At 36.7% G+C, this 26,100-nt stretch overlaps 2 protein-coding genes across 2 annotated transcripts in view; one reads left to right on the top strand and one right to left on the bottom strand.

Moving 5' to 3' along the window:
- Positions 1-26,100, bottom strand: part of kyat3.2 (kynurenine aminotransferase 3, tandem duplicate 2) — an 808,856-nt gene that overhangs the window by 113,659 nt on the left and 669,097 nt on the right. The window lies entirely within an intron of this gene.
- lmo4b (LIM domain only 4b) lies at positions 4,267-23,404 on the top strand. Its single transcript, NM_212689.2, has 5 exons — positions 4,267-4,637; positions 6,908-7,148; positions 13,019-13,115; positions 13,450-13,605; positions 22,490-23,404. Exons 2-5 carry the CDS (start codon positions 6,913-6,915, stop codon positions 22,496-22,498), a joined length of 498 nt encoding a protein of 165 aa, NP_997854.2. The 5' UTR covers positions 4,267-4,637; positions 6,908-6,912; the 3' UTR covers positions 22,499-23,404.

The raw sequence follows: 26,100 nt of genomic DNA, 5'->3' as shown, positions 1-26,100 counted from the left end.
ATTATATAATTATAACATATCAACTGCAACATATCAATACTATTTTTAGTTTGTACCATTCATGTACCATGTGATTTTTAAAACAGACAAATGCCCAGTTGAGCCGCTGTGCCCTTTTGGGAGATGCTGGTTTGAATCTAGTCAGCCCCATGATTTCCTGTCTGTGCAAATAAAAGAGACTAAAAGTAAACTCCCCCACACGCACAACATCACAAATCACCCATAAGTATGTGTTTCTCCATTACATCAGCTTCCCATGACTGGAAATTAAGACACAGTGGGCATCTTGCAGCCAGTTTCCCAGATATGATTGTGTAATAGTTTTAGTCTAATCTACTAAATGTGTTGCGAGTAGCCAATTATCCAATTGCACGCATGAGGACACAGTTTTATCATTGTTTACAACAATGTAATTACAAAAAAAGCTTTGCCAAATAAATTAAAGAGATTAACATATTAGGACCTCTAATTGCATTTAAATGACATGCATAATGTATAAATGTTCGGCAAAAGACAGAGAGCTGAATTCTTGATGAAGTTTTCCAAACGTTTAGCTACACAAATGCTCCCCCTATTAATTCGGCTGCCTCTGTTTTCTCCAGTCCATGCGCTATTTGTTAAGGAATTATCGATTTGTATTTAATTAAGCTCACTTACTTGCTCGCTGCTGACACAAGATTGATCAAAGCAGTCAATAACAGCATATTAAAGAAATGACTTTGAGATTTTCCTCCTAAATCTTTATGAACAAACAATCTGTCTTGAAATATGCAACTCGATATTTCTCGGTGTCACGCCACCCATCTAGGTGCTGCAGGCGTGTTACACTCACCTGGGTAAAGTACACTCGCCATGCTCGTAATGGAAAACGGAGAAGGGTTAGCGACATATCCTCACACTGATGATATGAGACCAGAGACCTCCAGCACTGTTGAATTCACATTTGAGAAAGTGTTTCTATAGCCAGTTGACTTTTCATTCCACTTTGCCATAGATCGGCCCTCAATGAAGGGCAGTCTGCTGATTGGGAAGTCGACGCCATAATGCTAAATTCGCTGAAAACGTATCCATTTCCAACCACTACCCTCCAACATTTCATAAAAGGCATTTGTATTTACAAATCAATAATCCATTATCTCTGTATTAATGCAAGGCCTTGACACGAACACCGCTATAGCGTGACTGCTGTGCGTGTGGGAATGTTGACTCAGAACAGCGTTTTGTCCTATTTCTGTTCCTCTATCATACCTGAATCATATCATGTTGTGTTTTTATGGATCTTAAAGGCTTTTTCGGCCCTTTTTCTGTGGCTGCCTGATGGAGAGCCACTCAGTTTAACAGCATAATAATGTAATATCGCAAGGGGTAGATTTCTTCTCTGAAATGAGGCATCACGGTGAATACTCTATATCTCTTACCGGCTTGAATTGGTTTCCCCTAGAGGACACAAACTTCATTATGAGCTCTTTCTCTGCCTGTGTTGGGGTATCAATACTTTATACCGTCTCTCTGCTGTTTAAATAGTGCTGTTTCTCGATGGCTGTTTGTAATCACTACACTGCTGCGCTGTAGGACATCAGGAGATCAGAAAAAGAGGGGTTCGATGTTGCTCTTTTCCTTCGGATCCCCCAAGCACCCCCTTCCTCATTATTGTGTGCGACTATCATATTGCAAAAAAAAAAAAAAAGAAGAAGAGAAAGAAGTATTTTTTCTTGGCCATTTGTGAAAGGCTCATTAAAACAGCCCAAGAACAAACAAAGCTTCTCCTCCGAGGCCCCCATTCAGAGTCATCCCATAATTTCCCACTAGTTTTAATAGTTGAGATAAATTAATTATTCCTTCGTGGAAAATACATTCTTTGCTATCTTTGGCTCATTGTTCTTGTTGGAGAGAATCGAGCCCAATCCTGGGAGAAATAGAGTTGCCTTTCCTGCAGGGAAATCAAACTGCTCGCTGCAATCAGGCAGGACCAGTGACAATTAAACCATTAGTATCTGGTATAGGAGACTCTTTACACAATGTACATCTTACTAATGAATCCAGAGGCAACTCATAATTACACAGTTTTGTCTTGTAAAGATTAGCTGCCCACTGAAACTCAGCTGAACATCACGTATAACGCTTCACTCGCTGCTCCTTTAGGCTGAATGAAGACGGGTCTCTGAGTGTCAATTCGAAACTTTTATATAGATATCATAAAAATAAACAAAAGGGTGGTTAGTCAGAGACATTGCTCAGTGGTCATTTTTCTTTCATTTATTGTGTTCATGTTTTCATGAGAGATGACACTAAAATATAAACGCTCGCAAAAAATGAGTGCACTTGTAAGTCAATTTTAAGGATATTTAGTCTTGCTGAAAAAAAGCTATCAATTTCAGGTTCTCTTTATTGTGAAATGACAATGACTTCCTTGCCCCAAAAATTGCCACAAAATGAGCAATTGCCCTCACAAACAAATCATAGTCACACTTTTTTTGATGCTCCGTTTGTTGAATTTAAGCTACATTGCAACTAATTCTCATTAGATTAATTAGACGGTTAGGGTTAGGGTTAGTGCAAGTTGACATGTACTGTACTTGCTAAGTTTCTTATAGACCATTCTGGGGGTGTAAACAATAACCTTTCCTGTCTTACGTTTTTAATTTCCATAACTTCCAAGAATCCAAAAAGATTTATAAATATTGTTATGACAGATGTTTTAACATAAAGTTAAAATTGAATTGCCTCTTGTTACAGTTAGGAAATAGTTTAGGGCCAATGAATGACATCACCTCATTGAAATGGTCTATAGTCAGTTAAATGTCTGTTGAAGGAGCAGTATCAACAGATATCTAGCAGACAGTCTACTAATACTCAATTGGACCATCAAAATAAAGTGCTACCCAAATCATCTTTAAAAGCCTTCGGACATAAAAAATGATGTTCTTTCTTGGTGTATTTGTGACCTTTGTAAATAAATAGAATAACAGTTGTTTCATGATTTTGTGACATAATGATGTGCATGACATGTTAACCTTATTATTGAATATTTTATTTTATTTTAAAGAATTTATTAAGGTTATGCTAAGTCTCAAAGCTAAATCTTAGAAAAGGCGACCAACAAATCTATAGTTTTAGTTCTCATTTATACCAGGGGATGGCGCCACTGTTATAAGAACATGAGCGTGACTTCTGTAGTGGTGTAGTGAATTTTCACTTTGTCCATGAAACCAAATAGACTTTTATATAGTTAACACAGCCCTCAGTCAATCTAATATGAAATAGATGAAATATGTATATGGGAACACTTAAACACTGGAATACTTACTAATAGCATGAAACTTCCACAATCAGTTTTGTAGATATGGAGCAGAAGTTCTCCAGATGAAGGATTTGCTCTGCAGACATTCTTTCAATGTCAAAGGAAAGGTAGAATAATTCATATCTGCACAAAAAAAAAAAAAAAAACATATATATATATATATATATATATATATATATATATATATATATATATATATATATATATATATATATATATATATATATATATATATATTATTGTTGTTGTTATTATTATTTTTATTATTATTTTATTATTATTATTATTTTAATACCACATTAGTATTAAGTAAACTAATAACTGTAAAACTAAATATTTTAAGTATATTTTAGTTGAAGAGTCATGTAAAATTTATAATCATATTTAATCAAATAAATTAACTACATTTGATTACAAATATATAAAGACAAATACATAAATATATAAGTAAAAATGAAAACCAATTAATAATGTAATATAACAGAGACTAAAAGTAACAGAAAATACAATAAATATATCTAAACTTTTTCTTAACATGCAAGACAATATTCAGGGAGCTGTGATTTTATGCAGATGTGAAAACTGTCAACTCCTTTAAATAATAAATATTATGAATGTACGGTTCTTGTTGGTCTTATGCTGTAAATGAGGAATTAATTCCGTATAAAATGTTTTTTTATTTAAAAATGTTTCATTTTGGGGACCCCTTGTGCGCTTACCGAGGCCCCATAGTGGGACCCGGTCCCGACGGTTGAACACCTCTGCCCTGTCCAACCTCAACAAGCAGACAGCCACTCTCAACCGCAATCTTTCCTTCTTTGAACAGTGTGTGTCGAAGTCAACCTCGCCTTCTTTTGATTGGCTGTATTCCTCATTCCGCTTGAATGGAGTGCGTCATGATTGGCCACAGCCTGATTGACGTCATCCTGCGAGAGGAGGTTTACTCTGGGTTTTTTTCTGTCACTGACACATGTAGAGCACAAGCGACAAGCAGCGGCGAGACATCAGCGCGCGAGAGAGGACAGTTACAAACACAAGCGCTCTCTTCATCTATGGAAATTACCGAAGACCTTGCCGACAGCTCCATCAACAAACCCGCCGCCGAGCTTTTCAGTGATAATAAGAGCATCTGAGAAAAAAGGTGACGGCAACAGTGGAAATATAATCTGAAAACTCCATTTGCTTGACTCTTTCGCAGCAGCGAGAAGTGTTCATCCACGCGCTGCTCCGTCTGTGAGTTTGTTGGACTGTGCGCGTTATTTTTTATATATTTTCTACAGAGAAAACAGACTGCTGTACATTTCTCACCACCATTCAACCATTACATTTCAAAGAGGTAAGTGCACTTCTCTTCAACTAACCGTATTTTGCTTTATGAATGGTAATATTTCGTAGTTTGACGAGACACGTTTGTTACGGAGCGACAGAATTGATGTTGCAGAAAAACACTACACACGAAAGCATAAAAGATTACAGTTACTTAATGACTAGATTTTATGTATTGTGCTTGTGTGCAAATTGTGTTGCATGTCACGCACTTATACCGTAATAATGTACGTTAGTGAATTAAACATGAGCGATGCGCGTTGTTTCATAAGAAGACCACATAGGTTATTTAGACGTAATCTTGGAAATTGCTGGCATTTCGAGTTTAATATCTTATTAGTGCATCTTAAGTGCGCGCGTGCTGTACAGATGGTCAACAAACCATAACACAAGTGCAATTCTGTCCATGTTGCATTGTGCATTCTGGCAGGAGCAGCTGTATTTAGTCTCCAGCACCGCGATCTGTATTACTGGCCATGGGCTGCTGATCTGTTTTATATTTCTGCACATCCCCTCTCTTAAATTGCCTGTCCGTGTAATTACTTGAGTTTGCCCATTTGACTTAAAAGCCACCCCCTCCCTCTCTTCAAATCTCCCCTCTTCCCTCTTCCAGGGAATGAAACTTGACGATGGTCCGATCTTATTTATCTGGGGGAGTCACTTTCGGTCTCTGATTCATCTCCCTTTAGATTTAATCAGCACTAAGGTATTGCTTGTCCCTAAGAGCCTCCACTAATGGGGTTACTGAATGCCTCTCTCTCTCTCTTTCTCTCTCAGTGCAATGTTTTCTACCCCCCGCCTCTCTCTTCTCCTCTAATTACCTTTCAACAAAGATTTGGCTTACAGCCTTTCACGAATATATCTTAAATTTTAATCTTTCCCACTTCGGTCCAGCAGCCCTCCTTATGAAACCTGGGAAACATTGCACACACACAGTACTGATGGATCAACAGAGCAAAGCACAGAACTGCAATCGTAAATGAGGGTTTGTGGTTAATGTGATTTCTGTCAGAGGCAGATATTTCTGTAGGCCGGCATTAACTGATTTCTTGCATATGCAGAATGATCCAACATAGTAGGGGTAATTTCACGCAGCAGTGACCAGTCCCCAAAGCGAATGCTGCTGAATGTTCTTCATGATGTTGGCTGGAAATCCGTCATCTGATAACCTTAGTGAAAGCAATTGGAATATGTCGACCTCTGAATGGGTCGTACAACTTTAAGGCTTCCTCAATTAACTTCTCCAGTTCTGGCAACAGTAGCATTTGGATTCCTCTCTCTCTTTCTCTCTCTCTCATGAAGGTTCAGGAAAATGTACTTTTAAAGCAATGCAGACAACCTAACAAAAGCCAGTGCTTCTAATTGTTCCAGTGACTTTAATGTTATCAGTGAACAGACATTTATCACAAATGGACCAAAGGAGCTGACTTCAGCACTTAGATAAAGATCAAGGACAGCCTGCCACTTTAAACAATTCTCAGACTTGCTTGAAGGCATTATATGCATTTAAATTATTTCAAAAGAGCTTTTAGGAAGCGTGCCTCCCAAAACATTCAGTGTTTTAGGTCACTGTTCAGGCTCCAGGTGTTTTAGATATTTCTAAGACAAAACTTCTGTCAGAAGTTGAGGAAACTTAGGTGTGCTTGCTTTGTGAGATGTGGATTTAAGTAATGCTGAATGCTTTTATAGTTACTTTTCTTTCTTTTTTTAACTGTGTGCAAATATATATATATATATATATATATATATATATATATATATATATATATATATATATATATATATATACTTTTGAAGTCAAAATTATTAGCCCTCCTGTTTATTTTTCCCCAATTTCTGTTTAAGTAGAGGATTTTTTCAACACATTTCTAAACATTTGTTTAGAAGTTTGTTCTGTAGATTTTTAAAGAAAAAAATAGCTTAAAGGAGCTAATAATATTGACCTTAAAATAAAAAAAAAATAAAAATCAAAAACTGCTTTCATTCTAGCTGAAATAAAACAAATAAGACTTTCTCCAAAAGAAAAAAAATATTATCAGACACACTGTGAAAATTTCCTTGCTCTGTTAAACATCATTTAGGAAAATAAATAAATAAATAAATAAAATAGGGGCTACTAATTTTAATTTCAACTGTTTGTCATTTGTTGAAAGGGCTTTTGATTTGTATTTAGCTACAAAACTAGAATATAAAATAGTACTCTTGCACACGCATTTAAAAACTGCTTAACTCTTGACTTACTGCTCCAGTGTTTCTCCCTGTCTCTTTATGTTTCTGCAGACACAATGGTGAACCCTGGAGGAAGTGCCCAGCCCCCACCTGTTGGAGCGGGATCTCTGTCGTGGAAGCGCTGCGCGGGCTGTGGGGGAAAGATTGCTGATCGGTTTCTCCTCTATGCCATGGACAGCTATTGGCACAGCCGCTGTCTGAAATGTTCCTGCTGCCAGGCCCAGCTTGGAGAGATCGGCACATCCTGCTACACCAAGAGTGGCATGATCCTATGTAGAAACGACTACATCAGGTTAGACACATCCATTATTGATTTTAATCTGTCACAATCACAGCCTCACTCATGTGTTTAAGAAAGATGTCAGGCAGTGAGTTTTTTTTTATTTTTTATTTGTGTTCATCCTCTCAAGTTTTGCTTTCTGGTGTGCTTGCGACATTGATTTGAAATGGGCTCTTCAGTAATGTGTTCTGAGTTTGAGGATATAGTTTTGGCAGGTTTTTTTCATAGTCCTTGAAACCAAACTTTAGATAGTTCATACATCTGGATATTATGACAGTCCACCGACCACATGAAATGACATTAGGCATGTAATGATTAGATGAAGTGATGGTTGTCAGAAAAAAAAAGATACCAAGGAAAAAGTTGCAAGCCATCAAGCTTCTCACGGAGCAGAGCGTATTTTCCATTGAGAACATGTGTCTCAGATTGTGCCGTCAGCGGCCCTCGTTAAAGCGTGCTGGTTAAACCCTCAACGGGACACTCTTAAAAAAGAGGTCAAGCCACTGACATGTTGACAGAGCTGAAGACGAAGGAGATTCTTTTTCCAGAACATCTGCAAGTCTGTGTCTCTGGCCATATTTCATTTTTAAGCAAAAGGAGCCGCGCTGCTAGAACCGTGTGTGTGTTTGCTTTACGAGTAGCTAGAAAACTCGATTGGTAAGGCAGAGCTGACCTTCGACTCTGCAGGAATTTAAAAGAGTTTTCACATCTTCTCCGGCATGTTTTGTTTATCACAAAGAGACCATTTAATTAGCAAAAAGACCTTTTTAAATATTTATGCAAGTAAGTCTGACACCCAAAGCGGGTGACGTCCTGGCAGTCTCACTCAGCTGATGTGCATGGCCTGATTTGACAGGCTGATCCTTCAACACTGACCTCTGCAAGGGCAAAGCGAAAACGCTTCTGAACTTTCAAAGCAGCCACCTTGGATTATTTCTTCAGTTTTGAGAAAATGGGCGAACCCAATGTGAGCGACTTTGATAGTTGACCATCTGTATTTTTCTTATTAAAACAGACAGACCAATTTTAAAGTTAATTCATAAAGTGAAGTACTCATTATATATTCCGCTCTTCCCGCCGGAAAATAGTGCTTTTTGGCAGAAGAGCAGTCATTAGCGTGTATTTACCTTGGCATGCGGTACACCCTGGATAATTCAGCGAAGCCTCGTGCTGACACTGCTGCCGGCAGGCTGGAACAACAGGTGTCAACCAGAGCAAACCTGAGACGACCAGTCCAAATGTGAAGAGTGCCTTCACTCTTTCCACTCCACCTGATCTGAAGGGATCAAGTCCACAAGACTCGCCGCTAGAATCGGGCCTGTGAGCCTAATTAAAATGAGCAGGCAAGAAAAAGTAGCTACACCTTTCTCCTTGTAATGAGAGCGCGTCAGGCGGGAGAACGGAGCTAAAACGCAGCTCGCCCGAGCCTGTGATCTGAGGAGAGATAAGAGAAAGGGGGAAAATAACATCTGACAGTGAGTCCACACAATTAAAAGCTTTAATTAGAGTCCCCCTCCATTTTCCTTTAGTCCTGATGGGTTTTATCTAATGAGATCTAGTGCCTGGCTCCTATCCGCTTCCAATGACGTGTCCGAAATGAATGAGAGCCACATTGCAAACAAAACATTTAATTAACCAAATTGGCTTTTGAGAGCGCGGGAGAGCGAGGGAGAGAAAGAGAGAGAAGAGGGGATTATTGCGAAGGCCAGTCCCCTTAGGGGATTTTAAAGGGGCCTCCCTTATTTTTGTAATGGATTATTAAATTGCCCTTGCTGTGTAAATAATGAAGTTACATATCCAGAATTATATTAATACCACTGATGCAAAAAGGCTTAGTGATTGATTGGGACAGCGCAGACGAAAGCGCATCCCATTTTCCCTAATGGCAGATGGGAGGAAAATGACATGGGATGATAGGCTTCTGATACCACTCAGCTCGAGGCCACCAGCACCGACTACCAGGGCAACAGCCGCGAGTTGTAGATTTCAGCAGTTTTAGCCTCATCGAATCATGTCGTTTCTAAAGCCATCCCCGATGTTTTGTCTGAGCTGTTGAGAAGCAAGGGAGAGCGAGAGAATTAATTTGGGGAGAGAGCAATCATGTGACCGTTAGGTCGTAGGGAAAAACACTGTCCTTTTAATTGAATAGAGCCAGGTAATTAAATGGCACTTTTCCAATAGAACGTGCTAGGTAAATCTAATAGTTGGTTATTTAATATCACTTTGAAGTCTGCCCACTCAAGCACTATGACAGCACGGGAGCATGTGAACTATTAAGCCAGGAAATACTTGGATCTCAGAAATTAATTAAATTGCATGCAATTTAGGGGAAACGTTTATCTTGATTTGTCATAACAGAATTAATTCAAGGCCTTCAATCCACTTGGGACTAGATCTGTTACTCTGAATTAACCGAGTGTCATTTGGCTGCTTTCAGCCCCCTTCACCCGCCTGCACGCTCTTTTTGCCTGAAATCTCCCCCTACCCACCCCATCCCTTCCACCCCACCCTCTCTCTCTCTCTCTCTTTTTCGCTCCCTCCCTCTCTCTCTACCTAATGTAACACTGCCATTATGCAAAGCCCTGCTTAAGTATCAATATGGCCCAGTGCTTTTAAGGTGCTTTGCCTGCTAATGTTGAGAGGCATTTTTATAATGGACTGTGTTGCAGAAATCATTGTTGTACCAACTTGCATCACTCCACTCAAAAGGTTCCGCTTAAAAGGCAGAGCTTCTGCCAGATGGCCCAAAACAGCCCTGCTAGGTTGTATTTTACTTCACAGTCGGTATCCAAATTAAATCCTCTAGACATTGCCTATGGAGCGCAGACAGATTTCTTGTCTTGCTTTCGTAATGAAAGACAGCCGTAGATTGTAGCCCTTCTTTATTCCACCCTTTTCGAGGCCGAGCAAGTCGATAAATCAGCATTCCGCGATGTTTCGCTGACAAAATCCTCCTCCTCTGATTGATCAAGAGGCTGAATACCTAGAAAGTGGGAAAAGCAACAAAGGGAAAGGCTGATTTGAGGAGAAGGAAGCCAAATCTGGTGGTGTCATTGCAATTAAAGAGTCCCTTGGCCTTAATTATGGTGACCCGTGATATTGCTGCTCTACGCTTCCCTCGTCAGCACAGGAGTTCAATGGTGAGAGAGACCATTAGAGGTGAGGAGCAGACTGATAGCAACTTAATTGAGCACCTAAAACCTTCAGGCCTTTAAATCAAATGCTATCAGCAGCCTTTCCCCGCTCAAATAATTAACCTGCTATGCTACGTATACAGAGCTGCAGGAGCATAAAAAGGTTGCCTTGGAGAATCTTCAGGCTTTTTCTCTGGAAGACAACTGGTGCAATTAAAAGGGGAGCCCGGATCCCAAATAATGCATACTTGTAAGCGAATTTAGGTGTGAGCGCTCGGGGATTGTCGAATCAAGCGTACGTCGTGGCTCGGCTGATTGCTTTCTCAAGGCCAGGGGAAGATGTCATTTTACAGGTGAATCAAACTGCAGCTTTTAAAGACCTTCCCCCCTGACATTTGCCTAGCATGACTGGCCCATCGACGCCATTGAAGCCGCGCTGTTGTCACAAGCCTACAGCTAATTACGTTTGAAATTGAGTTTTGATTGAGCTGCTCCAATCGATGCCACAGCCAAATTTGTTTTTCCCTCCCCCCTTCACCCTACAGCCACCGCTGAAGAGAAACTCTTAAAGCTTCACTTGCTCGTTGTGTAGCGGCCCCAATAAACACCACACGTGTATGCAAAACATCGCAGGTGACAGCTGTTTCAGTGTCGGAACGCACATGTTCTCATGTGTGGCAGATGTAGTATCAGAGTCTACACAATGCACGTTTACCGGTTTACCAGTTGGAAGCATTTTGAGGGACCAAATCATCCTTGAACTTTTAGGTTAATCTGTAACTGTTTACATACGGAAGGTACTTGCAATGCTTCCCTTTTCCCTCTATCCTTTTTGTGTCTTTTCCCCATTACCCTCCCTCTTTCCTTTTAACAGTCTTTTTCTTTCTTTCTTGCTTCCTTCCTCATATTTCCCTCCCTCTCTCTCTCTCTCTCTCCCTCTCTCTCTCTCCCTCTCTCTCTCTCTCTCTCTCCCTCTCTCTCTTTCTCTCTCTCTCTCTCTGGAGCTTGTCAGATGCTGTGGTCTTATTTGATTGCATAGGAAAAGTGCAGTGATAGAGCAAACAGCCAGTGAGATATGATGACAAATGGGTCCAGATCCCAGTAAATTACTTTCTGCTCAAATCGAAATTTCATTCAGTTTGTTGCTCGGCAAGATGAAGTAATCTAAATTGTGGACTCAGAAGGCAGATAGAAAGGAAGCAGGAGCAAGCATTTCATTATCAAGAGACTGAGTGAGAGAGAGAGAGAGAGAGAGGGAAGGTTAGAGACGAAAGAGATGAGCAGAAGCAAATCTAAAGTGTTGACACCATGATTGAAAAGGTTAACCCATGCACATTATATATCAACCCGGGTAGCCGAGGGTTTCTAATGGAAAGGCGGCAGTGACTGAGCACTCGCTTGAGTCCTAATGGCAAAAGCGCTGTGTCTCCGCCTAGATGTACAATCAAATATTCTTAGGCCCTGATTGCTTATGTTCTAGGTTATTATTAGGTTGCAAAAAATGAGCACCAAAGGTAATACTTAGTCCCAGTGGTAGAGGCTTTTGGAGGACAGGATGCAGGATTTTTTCATTTGGTTTGCGATATTACTATGATTTTATTTTTTCTACATCAGAATATTGAAGATGTAATTTGTTCTGCTTGTGTGTGTGTGTGTCTGAGAGAGAGAGAGAGACTGAGAGAGATTGAGAGAGGGTGAGGAGGAGGCCCTGGAACAAGATTGAAATGATTTAACCTGTACTTGCTCAAGGATTTCATTGTTACAGTAAAACAAGGCCAAACAGGTTAATAAACCTTGCTGATGCACATGGAAGTATTCATTATATTAATGACTGCACTGTCCATATCCAGTGTTTTATTTTCAATCTCAGTCATCAGTAAATGAATGGTTTTGTCATTTAGTAAATTAATGGTTTTGTCATTTAGTCGACAATAGGATGTTATTATGCCATATGACTGACTTTCTAACATAGAAGCCAAAAAGAGATATTTTGATAAATGCTAATGCTGTTCTTTTCCATACAATGAAAGTAAATGGTGATCATAGCTTTTAAGCTCCAAAAAGACAAAAAAAAACAAAAAAAAAAACTGTCTGGATGCAATTTATATGCTTTTAATTGCATTTGTACAAGTAGTTGGTACTGTTATTCAGCAGATACACATTAACCTGACCAAAAACTAAATTCTTAAAAAAAAAAAAAAAAAAAAGTGTAACAATAGTTCTTAATGACCAACAAGGGAGTCTGTATGCAATATATACCCTACAAAAACATTTATCTTCGTGCTTGTAGTTGTTAATGTTTTTCAGAAGCCATGCATTAACTTCAATAAAAGTAAATTATTCTTAAAAACAAAAAAAGAAAATCATTCCTAGCTCAAACTTTTGAATGGTAGTGTAACAATAGTTCTTATTTAATACAGTAGGGTTGTTTAAAGAGCATCATCCAATTAGTTATTGATAAAATGTCACTGAATTGGAAAAAAAATACAAATAAATAAATTGTGGGGACAACTGCAATTGTTTACATGGGTTATATAAATTTATAAATGGACCATATTAATGAGTAAATATTGCTCATGATATGTTGGTGTGACATTATATTGATTGATTGAGATCTACCATATTTTGCTGGTCATTTAAATCATACTACAATTTCATAGATTTCAGCTATTTCGTCTAAGACATATTCGGTGCTCTGGATATATGTTGCTTTGGCACTACTAACATGTTTTCTATTTCTTTTCCCAGGTTATTTGGGAACAGTGGGGCATGCAGTGCGTGTGGTCAGTCCATCCCAGCCAGTGAACTGGTTATGAGGGCACAGGGAAACGTGTACCATCTCAAGGTAACCTTTTATCTAGAAGTGACCACTGCTGCTCTAAAATTAAATGCTCAATTGCATTACAAAATCCTTTCACACTCCACAGAGTTTTCTGATTGTTTGAAGGTGTTCTGTTGAATAGTTTTTCATAAGCTTATAATTGATATCAAATCAAATGCCTTTTATGTACATTTTAATCAATGTTTTCTGTGTCCCTCCACAAAAATAATTGCAAAATAATAAAAAACAAAAAGGAATAATAGCTTCACCTTTCAAGAAAATGTTCTGCAGGTTATGTGTAGGAAGTAATGTGCTAAGGATTGTGTGTAATGTAGTTCTTTTGTTTTGTTTCCTGCAGTGTTTCACATGTTCTACCTGCCGGAACCGGCTTGTCCCTGGTGACAGGTTTCACTACATCAACGGCAGCTTGTTTTGTGAACACGACAGACCCACAGCACTCATCAATGGCCATTTGAGTTCATTGCAGACTAACCCTCTACTGCCTGACCAGAAAGTAAGAGCCATAGTCGGTCATCTAATTGTTCTTATCACTTCACATATCAACATATCACTGCTGGATGGAAAACTTTAAATCTACTACTTGTTAGCTTGGCTTCACATATGGGCAAAAAAATTTTCTTGTGTGATAACAGTTCGCTTAAATCGAAGTTAAATGGAGCTTAAAGGTAAAATCTCATAAGGTTAATGAATGTAAAACAATTAAGGCAACCAGGTATTTTTTTACATTGTGGGAGTATCTTCAGTTAAACAAACAAACAAACAAACAAAACAAATCTATAAAGAAAAAACTGTATGTTGAGATGGCATTATTCACTACACAATTCTTCCAGAAAATATATTGCAGCAATATATTTATTATATATATATATATATATAACTTTGCAAGTGTGATTACGCGATTTAACATTTGACACCTAATCAAGCTTAAATGGAGTTTTTTTTTTATTTATTTACTTATTATTGTTATTATATTATTAGTTTTTTTTATACAAACGCTGGAGAGATGTGCTTTGTCAAACGTAAGACTGTCTTCATCTGAGGCAGTGCATTGCAGGTTATTCCTTTACTTTGTATTTAAGTGGGTGCTCGGTTTTTCTTGTTCTTAAAATATCTATAAGTTTATAAAATAAACTTATTTACGATAATATTGGTAGTGGCAAGCAGACAAATTATAAAATAAAATTTTCTATCTGTTTCAAAAACTGTTTTAATTTACTTTTGCACTGCATACAAGCAGTGATGTTCCAATTTATTTAAAAATGGAGACGGGTCAGAGATTTGAGGTTTTGCAGACAATTTGGTTTAGGTACAGCACTGATTTATAAGAAAACTGTTCTGACTGAAAAAAAATCCATCTTACACAGACATTATTTAGCCAATCATTTAATCAGAAATATTAGATCATACTAGAAGTTTTGCTTTATATTAGAAGTATTGTTTTTCTGTTTTATGTACATGTATAATATTAAAGAATATGCTATGTCTTTTAGAGGACGAGCGTAATTCAGCCTAGCTGAAAGCCAATTTATCACTATTAATGCTAACTTTCTCAAATGAGATCACAGCTAATGCAAGCCTTTTAGTTCTAGGATAGGTAAGCAAAGGGAAAACTATTTTCTCCTCCTCCTCCTAACCAAGATCCATTCATATGCAAAACCGATATATAATTCATATTTGTTACCGATTTCCATAACCAAATTACATCCCTTATATGTTCACTGAAGATGCAGCAAAAAGATGGTGTCTTTTTGTTCTTTGTTTTGGTTTTACAACAAGACTTCCATAACAATATGAAAGCTAGCTTGCATAAAGCATTCTGTCCCATTTTTCTGCCATGTTTTCACCGCCATAGTCCTGTCTGACTATTTGCTCCTCCGAGGCTGCACAGCAAGCTTTAAATAAACAAAACCAGACGCCAAGCAGGCAAATTATTTACCTAATTCCCCTTCTCGCCTTTGGGACCGTCTGCAATAAGACTTCATTGTGCAGTCAGCCACCAGCCGATTGTATCACTCGGCAGCACTGAAAATAACGGCTCAGTGACACATAATCAGTATTGATATGGAGACAACAGGGATGTGGGAGCGAGAGAGAGAGATCGGACAGTTGTTGAGTCTCCTAGTGAACATTTATTTCACCTTCAACAGGGGGAAAAAAATAGTTGGATGAAAGAGCAGAGAAAGAGCTCCATTAAGCTCAGTGCTCCGTTAGAGGCCTTTTAAGGCATCGTCACTTTTACAAATTAGCTCCAAGAGCGTGTTGCGTTTCAAATTGAAAGCCTTCGCATTATCAAGCTTAATTTTAAATGTCTGTTTAAGCCCCCGTCCCTCCATTCCTCCTCCTGCTCTCGCTCGGCGGCTGGCGCTGTGTAAATATGAGGCCTCATTGTTTATTTATGTGCCGACATCAATTGTAGTGAAAACAGCTGAATTATTAATGCTAAAATGCAATCTGAATATTGGCCGCGCTGCTTTAATTATAGTGGAGAGAGAGTTCTTAAATATACCCAGATGCCCCTTCTCGCCGGCAGGAGTGGAGAAGGTCCACGTGTCCTCGGGAGATATTTAAACAGTCGCGTTTTCGCTTGATGCTGAGATTTGAATGCTTATGATGAAACTTTAGCCATGCCGAGCTGCTGTGAAAGATTCGCCATGCATCATTTCTGAGATTGCAGTGCTCAAATATGGCAGTTTAGCTACTTCTGCTCTTCTTCCGAACCTTTGTTTTTTTCTACATCTCGTGATGTTTTGCAGTAATCGTACACTATACAGTTAAAGTCAGAATTATTAGCCCCCCTGTTTATTTTTTTCCCATTTTTTTGTTTAACTGAGAAGATTTTTTCGACATGTTTCTAAACATAATAGTTTTAATAACTCATGTCTAATCAATTATTTATTTTATCTTTGCCATGATGACAGTAAATAATATTTTACTAGATATTTTTCTAGACACTTTATACAGCTTAAAGTGACATTTAAAAGCTTAACTAGGTTAATTAGGTTAACTAGGGAGGTTTAGGTAATTAGGCGAAGTTATTGAACAATGGTTTGTTCTGTAGACTATTGAAAATAAAATCTGCCTAAAGGGGCTAATTATTTAGACCATAAAATGGGTTTAAAAAATGAAAAACTGCTTTTATTCTAGCCAAAATAATACACAAAACTTTCTCCAGAAGAATTTTTTTTTTTTTATATTATGAAATTATCCTTGCTCTATTAAACATAATTTGGGAAATATTTAAAAAAGGAAAAAAAATTCAAAGGGGGGCTAATAATTCTGACTTCAACTGAAAATATGATATGATTAATAAGACATGATGACAGTTATGTGAAGTATTAGTTGTTAAACTAAGATAATCATGTTTCTAACTTATATTTTAAATTATACAATGTTTTAAATGGATAGTTTGCTTAACTATAAACATTTACTTGAGATTTACTCCCCCTCATGTGGTTCTTTATGTTTCTTTATTCTGATAAACACTAAAGAAGATAATTTGAAGAAATATGAAAACCTGTAACCAAATACTACAAAAGTCAATGGTTACAGGCTTTCAACTTTTTCCTCAATATCTTCCTTCGTATTCAAAAGAAGAAAGAAAGTCAAACAGGTTTGGAACAAGTAAAGGGTGAGTAAATGATGACATAATTTTCAGTTTTGGGTGTACTATCCCGTTAAGTCAGTTTAATGTCGTTTCAGTCTAAATGATTCATAAGTAGGCCCACACGGAATCTGCGTGTGCAGAAATCTACAGATGTTTAGCCCATCGTTGAGTCTATTTATTTACTTGTGTAAATTTAAACTTTATTATGTTTTTAATATAATTTTAGTAATATATATTACACGAGAGACTTGATTTGATTACCAACGTATAAGTGGATCTAATTGGACTTGCATTGTAAACATTAAATGAAAGTTAAAAAGTATTATTTTTTATTTCATCTATTAAGTTTTTAATTACGATACTCCCAAAATCAATCTACATAGGTCTACAGATTATCTACAAAATTCTGCGCAGAAATAGCCAAAAGATTCCGCAGATTCTGTGCGGCCCTACTCATAAGGTTTATTTGATTCAACTTTCTGCTGAGTGGGAGTGTTTTTGCAGTGTGGGAGTAACTTCTGTCAAAAAAATAAATAAACAAATTAAGTTGGTACATTCAAGTGGTATTTTTCTCCATACAGTACAGCCATTGAACAAAAAGTTATTTTTTTAGCACACCACTAATAACTGCATAAACAATTCTTTTTGCAGCAATATCAAAGATGTATAAGGTCCGTAGCCAGCCTGGTAAAAGGAGTGGCTCTCTTAACTCAAAAAGTGGAGCTTTTTGCATTTATTCGCCTCATTTTGTATTGGTCACACTATAGGCCCTATCATACACCCGTCGCAATGCGGCGCAAGGCGCATGTATTAAAATCAACGTTTATATGTCTTATTATTTAGGCATATATTAATTGTTACTATGTATATTAATAAATGCTTTATTAACTCAATTTCATCTAGTTTTGTGACCTAATTTAAAGTGGGGACTATTTATGCTTTATAAATCCCTAATTTGGTAAATCCTTCATTTTGAGCTCTGGAAAGTGATGTGAAATAAAAACTAATTGTAATACGACACTATGAAACCATGACCCATTTGCTCATGCTCATTGAGCAAGCTCATACATGACACACAAAAAGTTAAATAAATGAGTTAGCATGTGGACATAACAAAATTTAAATCAAGTCATTTTAGCATGTCAAAGTCAAATTTATGCATAATAAATATATTTTCCTAATATATAATTTCCAACTAGCTAGTGAAAATGCTGAGTGGCTAGTAATGTTGGAAATTTACTAGCCTCAGTGGCTGGTGATCAAAAAAAGTTCCATGTCAAACCCATATTATTATTATTATTATTATTATTATTATTACAGTAAAATAATAGACCCTCCACTCTTTCTCTAACAAGCTACAAGTCATTTATCTAACTAACTTAACTTTACTTTTCAAATAAAACAATGATTTACTCACTTTTCTTAATGGTATCACAGTAGTAGAACATAGGCTTAGGTGGAAATATAGCGTTTTGAAAAAAAAAAAAAATGTTGTGTACGTTCTGGCCAAAATTAATTCAGAATCTTATTATAATTAATCAATCTTTATATATATATATCTCATTCCATATATTTATGATGGATTTTTTTTTTTTAACCAATTTAATATGTTTGACAGTGTTAAGATAAATAGGTTGTATTTTTGCAAGGTTTTTGACTATTTATGAACTATTTATGGACATAAAATTAAATAAAAAATATTCTTGAAGAATATTGTTTTCCTGGCCTTCACTGAGCTCAAGTTATAGTTTAATGTACAAAAATATGAATGAACTTGACTATCGATGTCTTAAAAGATCATATCAAATAACTAACATTTTTCAAAATGGATATATCTCATTTTGCAATGAAACTCTTAGGTTGGGTTAGGGTTATTGTAATTGACGTGTACTTGCAAAATTTCCTTTTATTCAGTCTAATGTTTGTTTAGCAGCAGTATCAATAGCTATTAAGCAGACTGTCAACTAATACTCAAATGAACCATCAAAATAAAGTGTTACCTTTCTATTTAATCATAATATTTAAATATTGCACTTTTGTTTGAGCTGGATTAGCTTGTCGGATGGTCATCATAACCACACTTTTGGATGTACAAAAATATTTCCTAAATATTTAGAATAAAGAAATATGAATACAATATTTATTTTTAAAATACAAATTTATTACATCAGTTATCATTAAAAACTGAATCTCTTGAAGTCCTTAAATAACAAATTGGCCCAAAGCACATTCAATTGTCCTTAGAATTTTGCCATTTCAATGATAAAAAAATTCAAACATAATAATAATAATATTAATAATAATAATAATAATAATATTGTTTAGTCTTTCTAACGTACATATGAAAATTCATGTATAACAACAATAGCCAAATTAGAGTTTAAATAAATTTTTATATGGGCCACTTTTGATGCTTTTCACCTTTCATTGTTCATTTTTTGTTTCAAGAATAAGATCCAAGATTTAGAATAAAAGCTACTTGTAAAATATTTTCTCTTTTTTGGAACAATACAGTAGCAAAAAATGACTTCACTTACATTTAATTGTGTTGTCTTGTACAGTTGGATGTTGGACTCATTAAAAAATAAGTGTTTACATTGAATTGATTAGCTGAAGTCACTACAGCCAAAAGAGGATTCCGCTTGCTTTTAAAGCCTTTTTCGATGACATATTTTCACTATTTATGGTGGCATAGCAATAAAAATAGGACAAATGAGCTCATGTATGGGACAAATTCTAGACCTTGATCAGTGAGGGGTGGGTCTTCCGCTTGTCTTACTAACGTTGTTAATACCATTGCAGTGTTACAAAGCCAAACAGTCCTCCATTTTCACCACAATTATGTATTATTTGTACCACAACCTTCTTAAATGAAGTGATTGTTTCAGTTCTTTTTTTAATGGAAGTGCCGCAAACTAGATGTACAACCTGTAATTTGAAATGCAGTAATCACATGCTGAAAAAAGTGGATTAAAATGAGCTGGAAATGGAAGTAAACCAGTAGAGAACGGCGCTTGCGTTTGTGTGTGTGAGAGAGAGGGAGAGAAGCGACTGAACGCTTCCCCAGACAGATAGGATGCCTCGTCCGGCAGCCATTGTTTTTATTATGTGCAATTTCATGGTGACATAATTGGTGCTGTCCGTGTCCACGGCTGAGGACATTTGATGCTCATTTATTAAGTAGCTCCCCGGCTTCTTCCTAATCTCTTTGTTCAGGACAGACAAATTACCTTTCTCATGCTGAGCCTGAACCCAGGGGATCCAAACCTTCACAGCCTCCGTCTCTTTAATTAGCCCTCCAATGTGGGGTGGCGTGGGGGGCTTGCAATTACTATTACAGTAGTCTGAAACCCCTTAGTAACTTGAGGTAAGACGGGAAAAGCAAATTGCCCCCCTAGAATGTTTAAAAAACAAAAGGAAGGAAAATGTTAGGGGGGAAAAGTTTGCCGTAACTGTCTGTGAAAGCAGCACTTGGATATTGGGATAATTGTGTTGGCTGCGCAAGAACTTAGCACCCTGGGGACTGTGGCACATCATTGTTAGAAATGAGACACAAAAGAGACTTACTTTACAATATGTGCTTCAAATGCTGAGGAAATAGGGCAGCAGATGGAATGGAAAGCCTTACTGATCAATAAGTTAAGCAGGGAGCTTTAGCAGTGCGGGCGGTCTCTTCATTTGACAAAAGAAATTGAAGGGTTTAAAAGGACAAACTTTTTTTGACATTTGTTTTTGACTGATGTTTCTTTGATTTATATAAGTTGTTGGAATAATAAAATGATAGATTTTAAAGATGATATTTTTAAATTAATGTAATATTTTTATAGTTAATAAATTTTCATAATTATGTCGAGACCAGCATTAATAGCTAATTATCATCTTAAAATATCAGTGTATCAAAATATCACACTGTATATAGAACATTTAATTACTAAATATATTTTATAATAGAAATAATCATAAAGCTGACACTGAAAACACTATTATCATAATTTTTAGTTTTAAAGATGATAATGCTGTGCTTTAGATTTTATAGTTAAAATAACTGCTCTAAACCAGTGCTTCTTAACCATGTTCCTGGAGGACCATCAGCTCTGCACATTTTCCATTGCTGCATCCCAATTCACTTACTTGCACTACGCCCTAAAAGTATACACTTTTTTTTTTGTGAAGGAAAAGAATATACTTTTGAGTGTGTACTTTTGAGTGTGTTCATCCGTGTTTGCACGTTGTACGTGAAATTGATTAGAATTTCAATGTATTGTGGGCAATATCAGTGGTTAGAGTATGGACAGTTCTCCATTTCGAATTTTTACCAGAAATAGTAAACCCTCCGGTTACTTTGGCATACTATTTTCATCATACTATAGTTTGGGACATACTAATTCTATTTTCGAATACTATAGGTTGGATAGTTAGCAAATTGGGACGCAGCAACCAAACACACCTGATTCAGATCATCAGCTCATTAGCAGAGACTGAAAGACCTGTAATGGGTGTGACAGACAAAGGAGACATCCAAAGCATGCAGTGTTGGTGCTACTCCAGGAACGTGGTTGAGAAACACTGCTCTAAACCATTTCCTGTACCCAATTAGAATTAAAGTTACTGATCACGCGGCAACATTACTTCATATACTTGCTAATTATACTTAAATTCTTTTTAAAGTTACACATAATAAATGTGTGAATACAAGTTTTCAATACCATATACACAAAAAGCAGAGGTCTACATTTATTAGTGTTTTGCTATTTTCTCAGATTTTTTTTTTATCATATAACACATTTATTTTTAATATTATTATTGTTTGTTATTAATTTACAAGTTATTTTATGTTTGTCTACACTGTAAAAAAATGGATGACATAAATTAAACAAAATGCTGATTTACACACATTTGATTTTTGTTGGGACTACATGAAGGAGTTAAGTTAACTTATTTATCACAAATTTAAGTGGGTTGAAGCAATTTAAAAATAATAATAATAAAAAAAACTCTAATTGTGTTGAGCTCAATTTCAACAAGTTTGAACATACAGCAAATGTATTTTTATTGTATGTACAAAACAATTTCTTCATGCTGTCCCAACACAAGTCAATCAAGTCAACTTAATTGCTTTTACAAATTTACGTGGATTGAATGTAAAACCGTTACGTTTTCCTCCTAAAAGTTTCAAGAATTGTGTTTATTCAGCTCATTTAAAGAAGCAAGGCTCATTTATACTTCTGCACCAAGCGTACGCATATGCTCTGGCGCAGCCTTCGCACGGTGCATAGCCTTAGCCATAGCTGATGCAGACGCTGACACGCACCACTCAAAAAATGTAACTACACATCACAACGATGCATATCATTAGCACTGTGATTGGTCGGCTTGGTAGCGCTGATGAGTGTGGGTGAGACCCAGAGGCTCACGAAACCTGTTAGAGTGAGAGTTTACAAGTGTCAAGTCTCATGAAAGAGCTCCAGGTGGAAAGTTTTGTTTTGTCTTTACCTTATGATTAATGTTGTTATACATCTGCCGGTCCCGCCTCAGAATGAGTGAGTTTTAGCTGCTTGTACTTTTAAGGTCGTGTTCAGATGAAACAAAACACCAGCGAAGCCAGCTAGCGTTTCAGAAGTGTCATTGCAGAGCAACACAAACATCTCGCAGCAGTATAAATGCACAACAACAAGGAAGGCAAAAGCATAAACCAGCCTGTAGTTTGAACAAGCAGCAAAAATCTTCTTTTGAGTGTTGGTTTGTTTAACAAGTCTCTCTCTGTGTCTTTCAGGTGTGTTAGGACGTAGGTGTTGCTCCAAGCAGGATGTGTGCCTTCATTTCAGCCCCTCGCTCATTGCCACCGAAGACTTTTTTCGGATTGGCACCTCATCCCACTTCTTCTCAATGCTCCGCTACTCCAAACCAGATCGCCAATCTCAGGCTTGAGCTCTACCGCAGACCTGCAACAGCCACCCTTTACCCCCCAAAACTCCTGAATCATGGATGGAAAATACCCATGAGGCCCTGGAGGGGGAAAACTGAGGACTCCATGAACTGACCCAAGAGAGACCTCTGATCCCGAGTGACTCAAAGACGAAGGACAACGTTTTTTGTTGGTAAAAACAGACTGAACGAGAAGCGTTTTTGCGAAATCTGCTTTCATAACACCTGTTTGAAAAGTGAAAAGGGGGAATACTGAACTTTTTTTGCTTTTTTTTATGTTTTCATAATTTTTTTTTCCTACCTTGTCTATTCTCCTTTTCTTCACAACATGGTATCTTCTCTTTCTATATTTTAGATGTTGTAAAGGGAATGTGTTTCATTGCGGATGATATAAAAATCCAGAGGACTGGATTCAAAGAAGTACCTGTGGCTTTTTTTGTGGAAAAAAAATCAAATCATGAACACTCTTGGTGTATTTGTAAAACTTACCATGTACAGTATGTATGCATGTAAATGTTTTTGTCCCATTGTGGCTACCGTACATACTACACAGCAGCTAATCCTGTTTCCTTTTCCCCCTCAAACCTGAAAATCACACAGACAAACAAACATAAAAAGTGATAATAATGAAGCTCATAGCTGTCAATCTATAAATGAGGAATGAGAGAGAATCTATTTGTGATATTTTCCAGAGACATTTGCTCCAATATGGTGTATTTAATTAATAAAAAATGAGATTAAAAACATCCCTTTTTTAATCCTATATAAATCTTGTGTTTCTGTCTCAAACGCTCTTGAAATCTGACAAACAAATGTGTCTCTATGCTCTATGGCAGGGGTCACCAACTTGTTCCTGGAGGGTCGGTGTCCTGCAGATCTTAGCTTAAACCCTAATCAAACACACCTGAACAGCTAATCAAGGTCTTATATGCATACTTGAAACATACTTGAAAGGTGTGTTAAAGCAAGTTGGAGCTAAACCTGCAGGGACACCAGCCCTCCAAGACCAAGATTGGTGACCCCTGCTCTGTCATAGGTGGATTATGTGTGTTTAAAGGCAATGCAGGCTACTAGATTAAAACGTTTTCTGTCATGTGATGTTTACATATGCATAGAAGGCATTATGTATGCACCCATTTGCATATATTTTGTAGCACAAAAGTCTGAACGTTGGGTAAAGAAATCTTGTTTTTTTATTTTTTATTATTATCATTCAATAATTATGAACAAGTTAAATAATTAAAATATAACAAGTTATTAATAATAATAATGGTATTTCTATCATTCTTATTACTTTTACTACTACTACTATTGCTACTATTATTTTTATTATTATCATTATTATTATTTATTTATTTTTACTTCCAATTGTTTTTTGTTTGATTTTGTTTGTTTGTTTTTTTCTAGAATAAAATGCTGTGTATATAATCAGGTGTAGTACATTTGAACGTATCACTTTGTACAAATCTTTAGAATATTAGTTTGATAAAACTGTTAAGTTTGGTGTACCGCTGAAGTGGATATTTATGACACTGCAAGTGGGAAAAACTCAATTGAAAAAAAAAACAGCTTTTAAAAACATTATATATAATTATAATAATACAAAAGTATTTATCTAATTTGAATCTATATTAGGCTTGGGCGGTATGCAAATTTTGATCTCGTCAAACCTTCCTATTTTACATATATTACCGTGAATAATAAAAAGAAATAATGACATAAGGCTCAGGCAGAACGTTTTTTTTTTTTACTGTGTGGAAAGAGACCATTTCCTGCACCAAGTATTTTGTTAATGCATCAGTACAGGTTTTCCAAATACCATTACCTTTTGTACTATGTCGTTTTCCCGAAGGCCCACATTATTGTCTGCTGCATATTGGCGGTGGACCTAGATGTTGTTGGTCTTGCATTGGAAGGCGTAGAAACTGTTGCACTAAGTGAACTCGGGTCCATCCTTGCAGCAGTGAGTGGATGATGGTTTTGTATATGCGACCTTAGATTTAAGGTATTTCCATCTCGCGCGGTCACCTTTTTGTTTTACAATTTGCGAATTGCCTCATCTGAATTTACCGCCTCCACCCTCTCATTTTGTCGAAACCCAAAGTACTGCCAAACTACAGAAGCTGTGTTCTTTTTCTAGACCAGGTCACATGGTGTGCGACTCGCCATCTTTCCTTAGCTCTCTTCTTCTCCACGCTATCCCGTGATTACAACCACGCCTGTGCATTTTAGGGCATTAAATAAATTGTCTTAAATATTTAATCCTTGTCTCCTATACAAGTGCACTTTTTTATAATGGTATTAAAACTGATACCTTTACTATTTTTAAATCCCCCAGTATACTATATTACTGTATTACCTCCCAAGCCTAATACAAACTGATAAAATGCCACAGAAGTAACATTTAAAATTGCATTGCGTACATGTTCTTACCATTGAACTAAAAACAAAATAAACAATCAAAAAAACTCTTTTTGACAAGCCGGAATATGCTTGTTAAGTGTGACGTCACACATCAAACTGTATGGGGAGACTCAACAAATGGTAATAATAAACGTTTACAAAGCGATAATAATACTTTCGAAAATCATGATTGCAATATATACATCTATGCCTAATATCCAATGGCCAGAAATTGGTTAATTGTTTATAAATTGGTCTTCAGCTTTTTTAATTACAGTCTGTAACACCCCCGGGTTGCAAACGTTTGTATAGTATCCAATCTCAGCAGTAGCCGAAAACCTGATCCATAGTATAGTTACCAACAGTATAGTATGTTATTCAGACCCCTCACCTCCCAAATCCCCATCCCCCTGTCCCATTCTCCCAAATTTTATGAGACAAATGTTGGTAGGTATGACTATGTGATATGACAAAAAAAATGTAATATGACAAAATATTGGTCATGAATGAGTATTTTATCAATGAATCCTTTTCACAATACCGTTATAATGTGTCTATAATGTATATAAAGTCTATGGGGCTGAGAGTAAATTTGTCGTTATTCTCTCCTCTGGCTGTCGTCATCAGTCTTACACTATTTTTTTTTTTTATCCTTTTTGTGAAAGTCTTGATCAAACCGTCATTTTTCTTTTATTATTTCAGCAAATAAGGTTTTAAACAATTATTTGCAGTACTCTCCCATTCACTGCACTCTTAAGTTTACCCAACTATGACGAGTTCCGCTACTGAGAAATCTGCAAATGTGAACGGGGCCTATTCAAATGAGTAGCGGCTTGGACCCAGAAACAGTATTCTATACATCACAGCTTAACAAGCGGGTAACTCAAAATTGACAGGTGAACGTTTGTTTTTTTTTTTCTTGCAGAGTTTCGTCTTAAGCAGCTTTATGTACGTTTGGGTTGGTCCTGAATCTCTCACAGGTGTTCTTTTCTCAAATCACTCAATATGAACCATATACGGACTCTCAAAGAACGTCCAATTTTCCTTCTGGAGACC

Source organism: Danio rerio, chromosome 6, assembly GCF_049306965.1.
Source record: "Danio rerio strain Tuebingen ecotype United States chromosome 6, GRCz12tu, whole genome shotgun sequence".
NCBI classification, from domain to species: Eukaryota; Metazoa; Chordata; class Actinopteri; order Cypriniformes; family Danionidae; genus Danio; species Danio rerio.
Note: the sequence above shows the minus strand (reverse complement) of the source record. Positions and strands in the feature narration are given on the sequence as shown.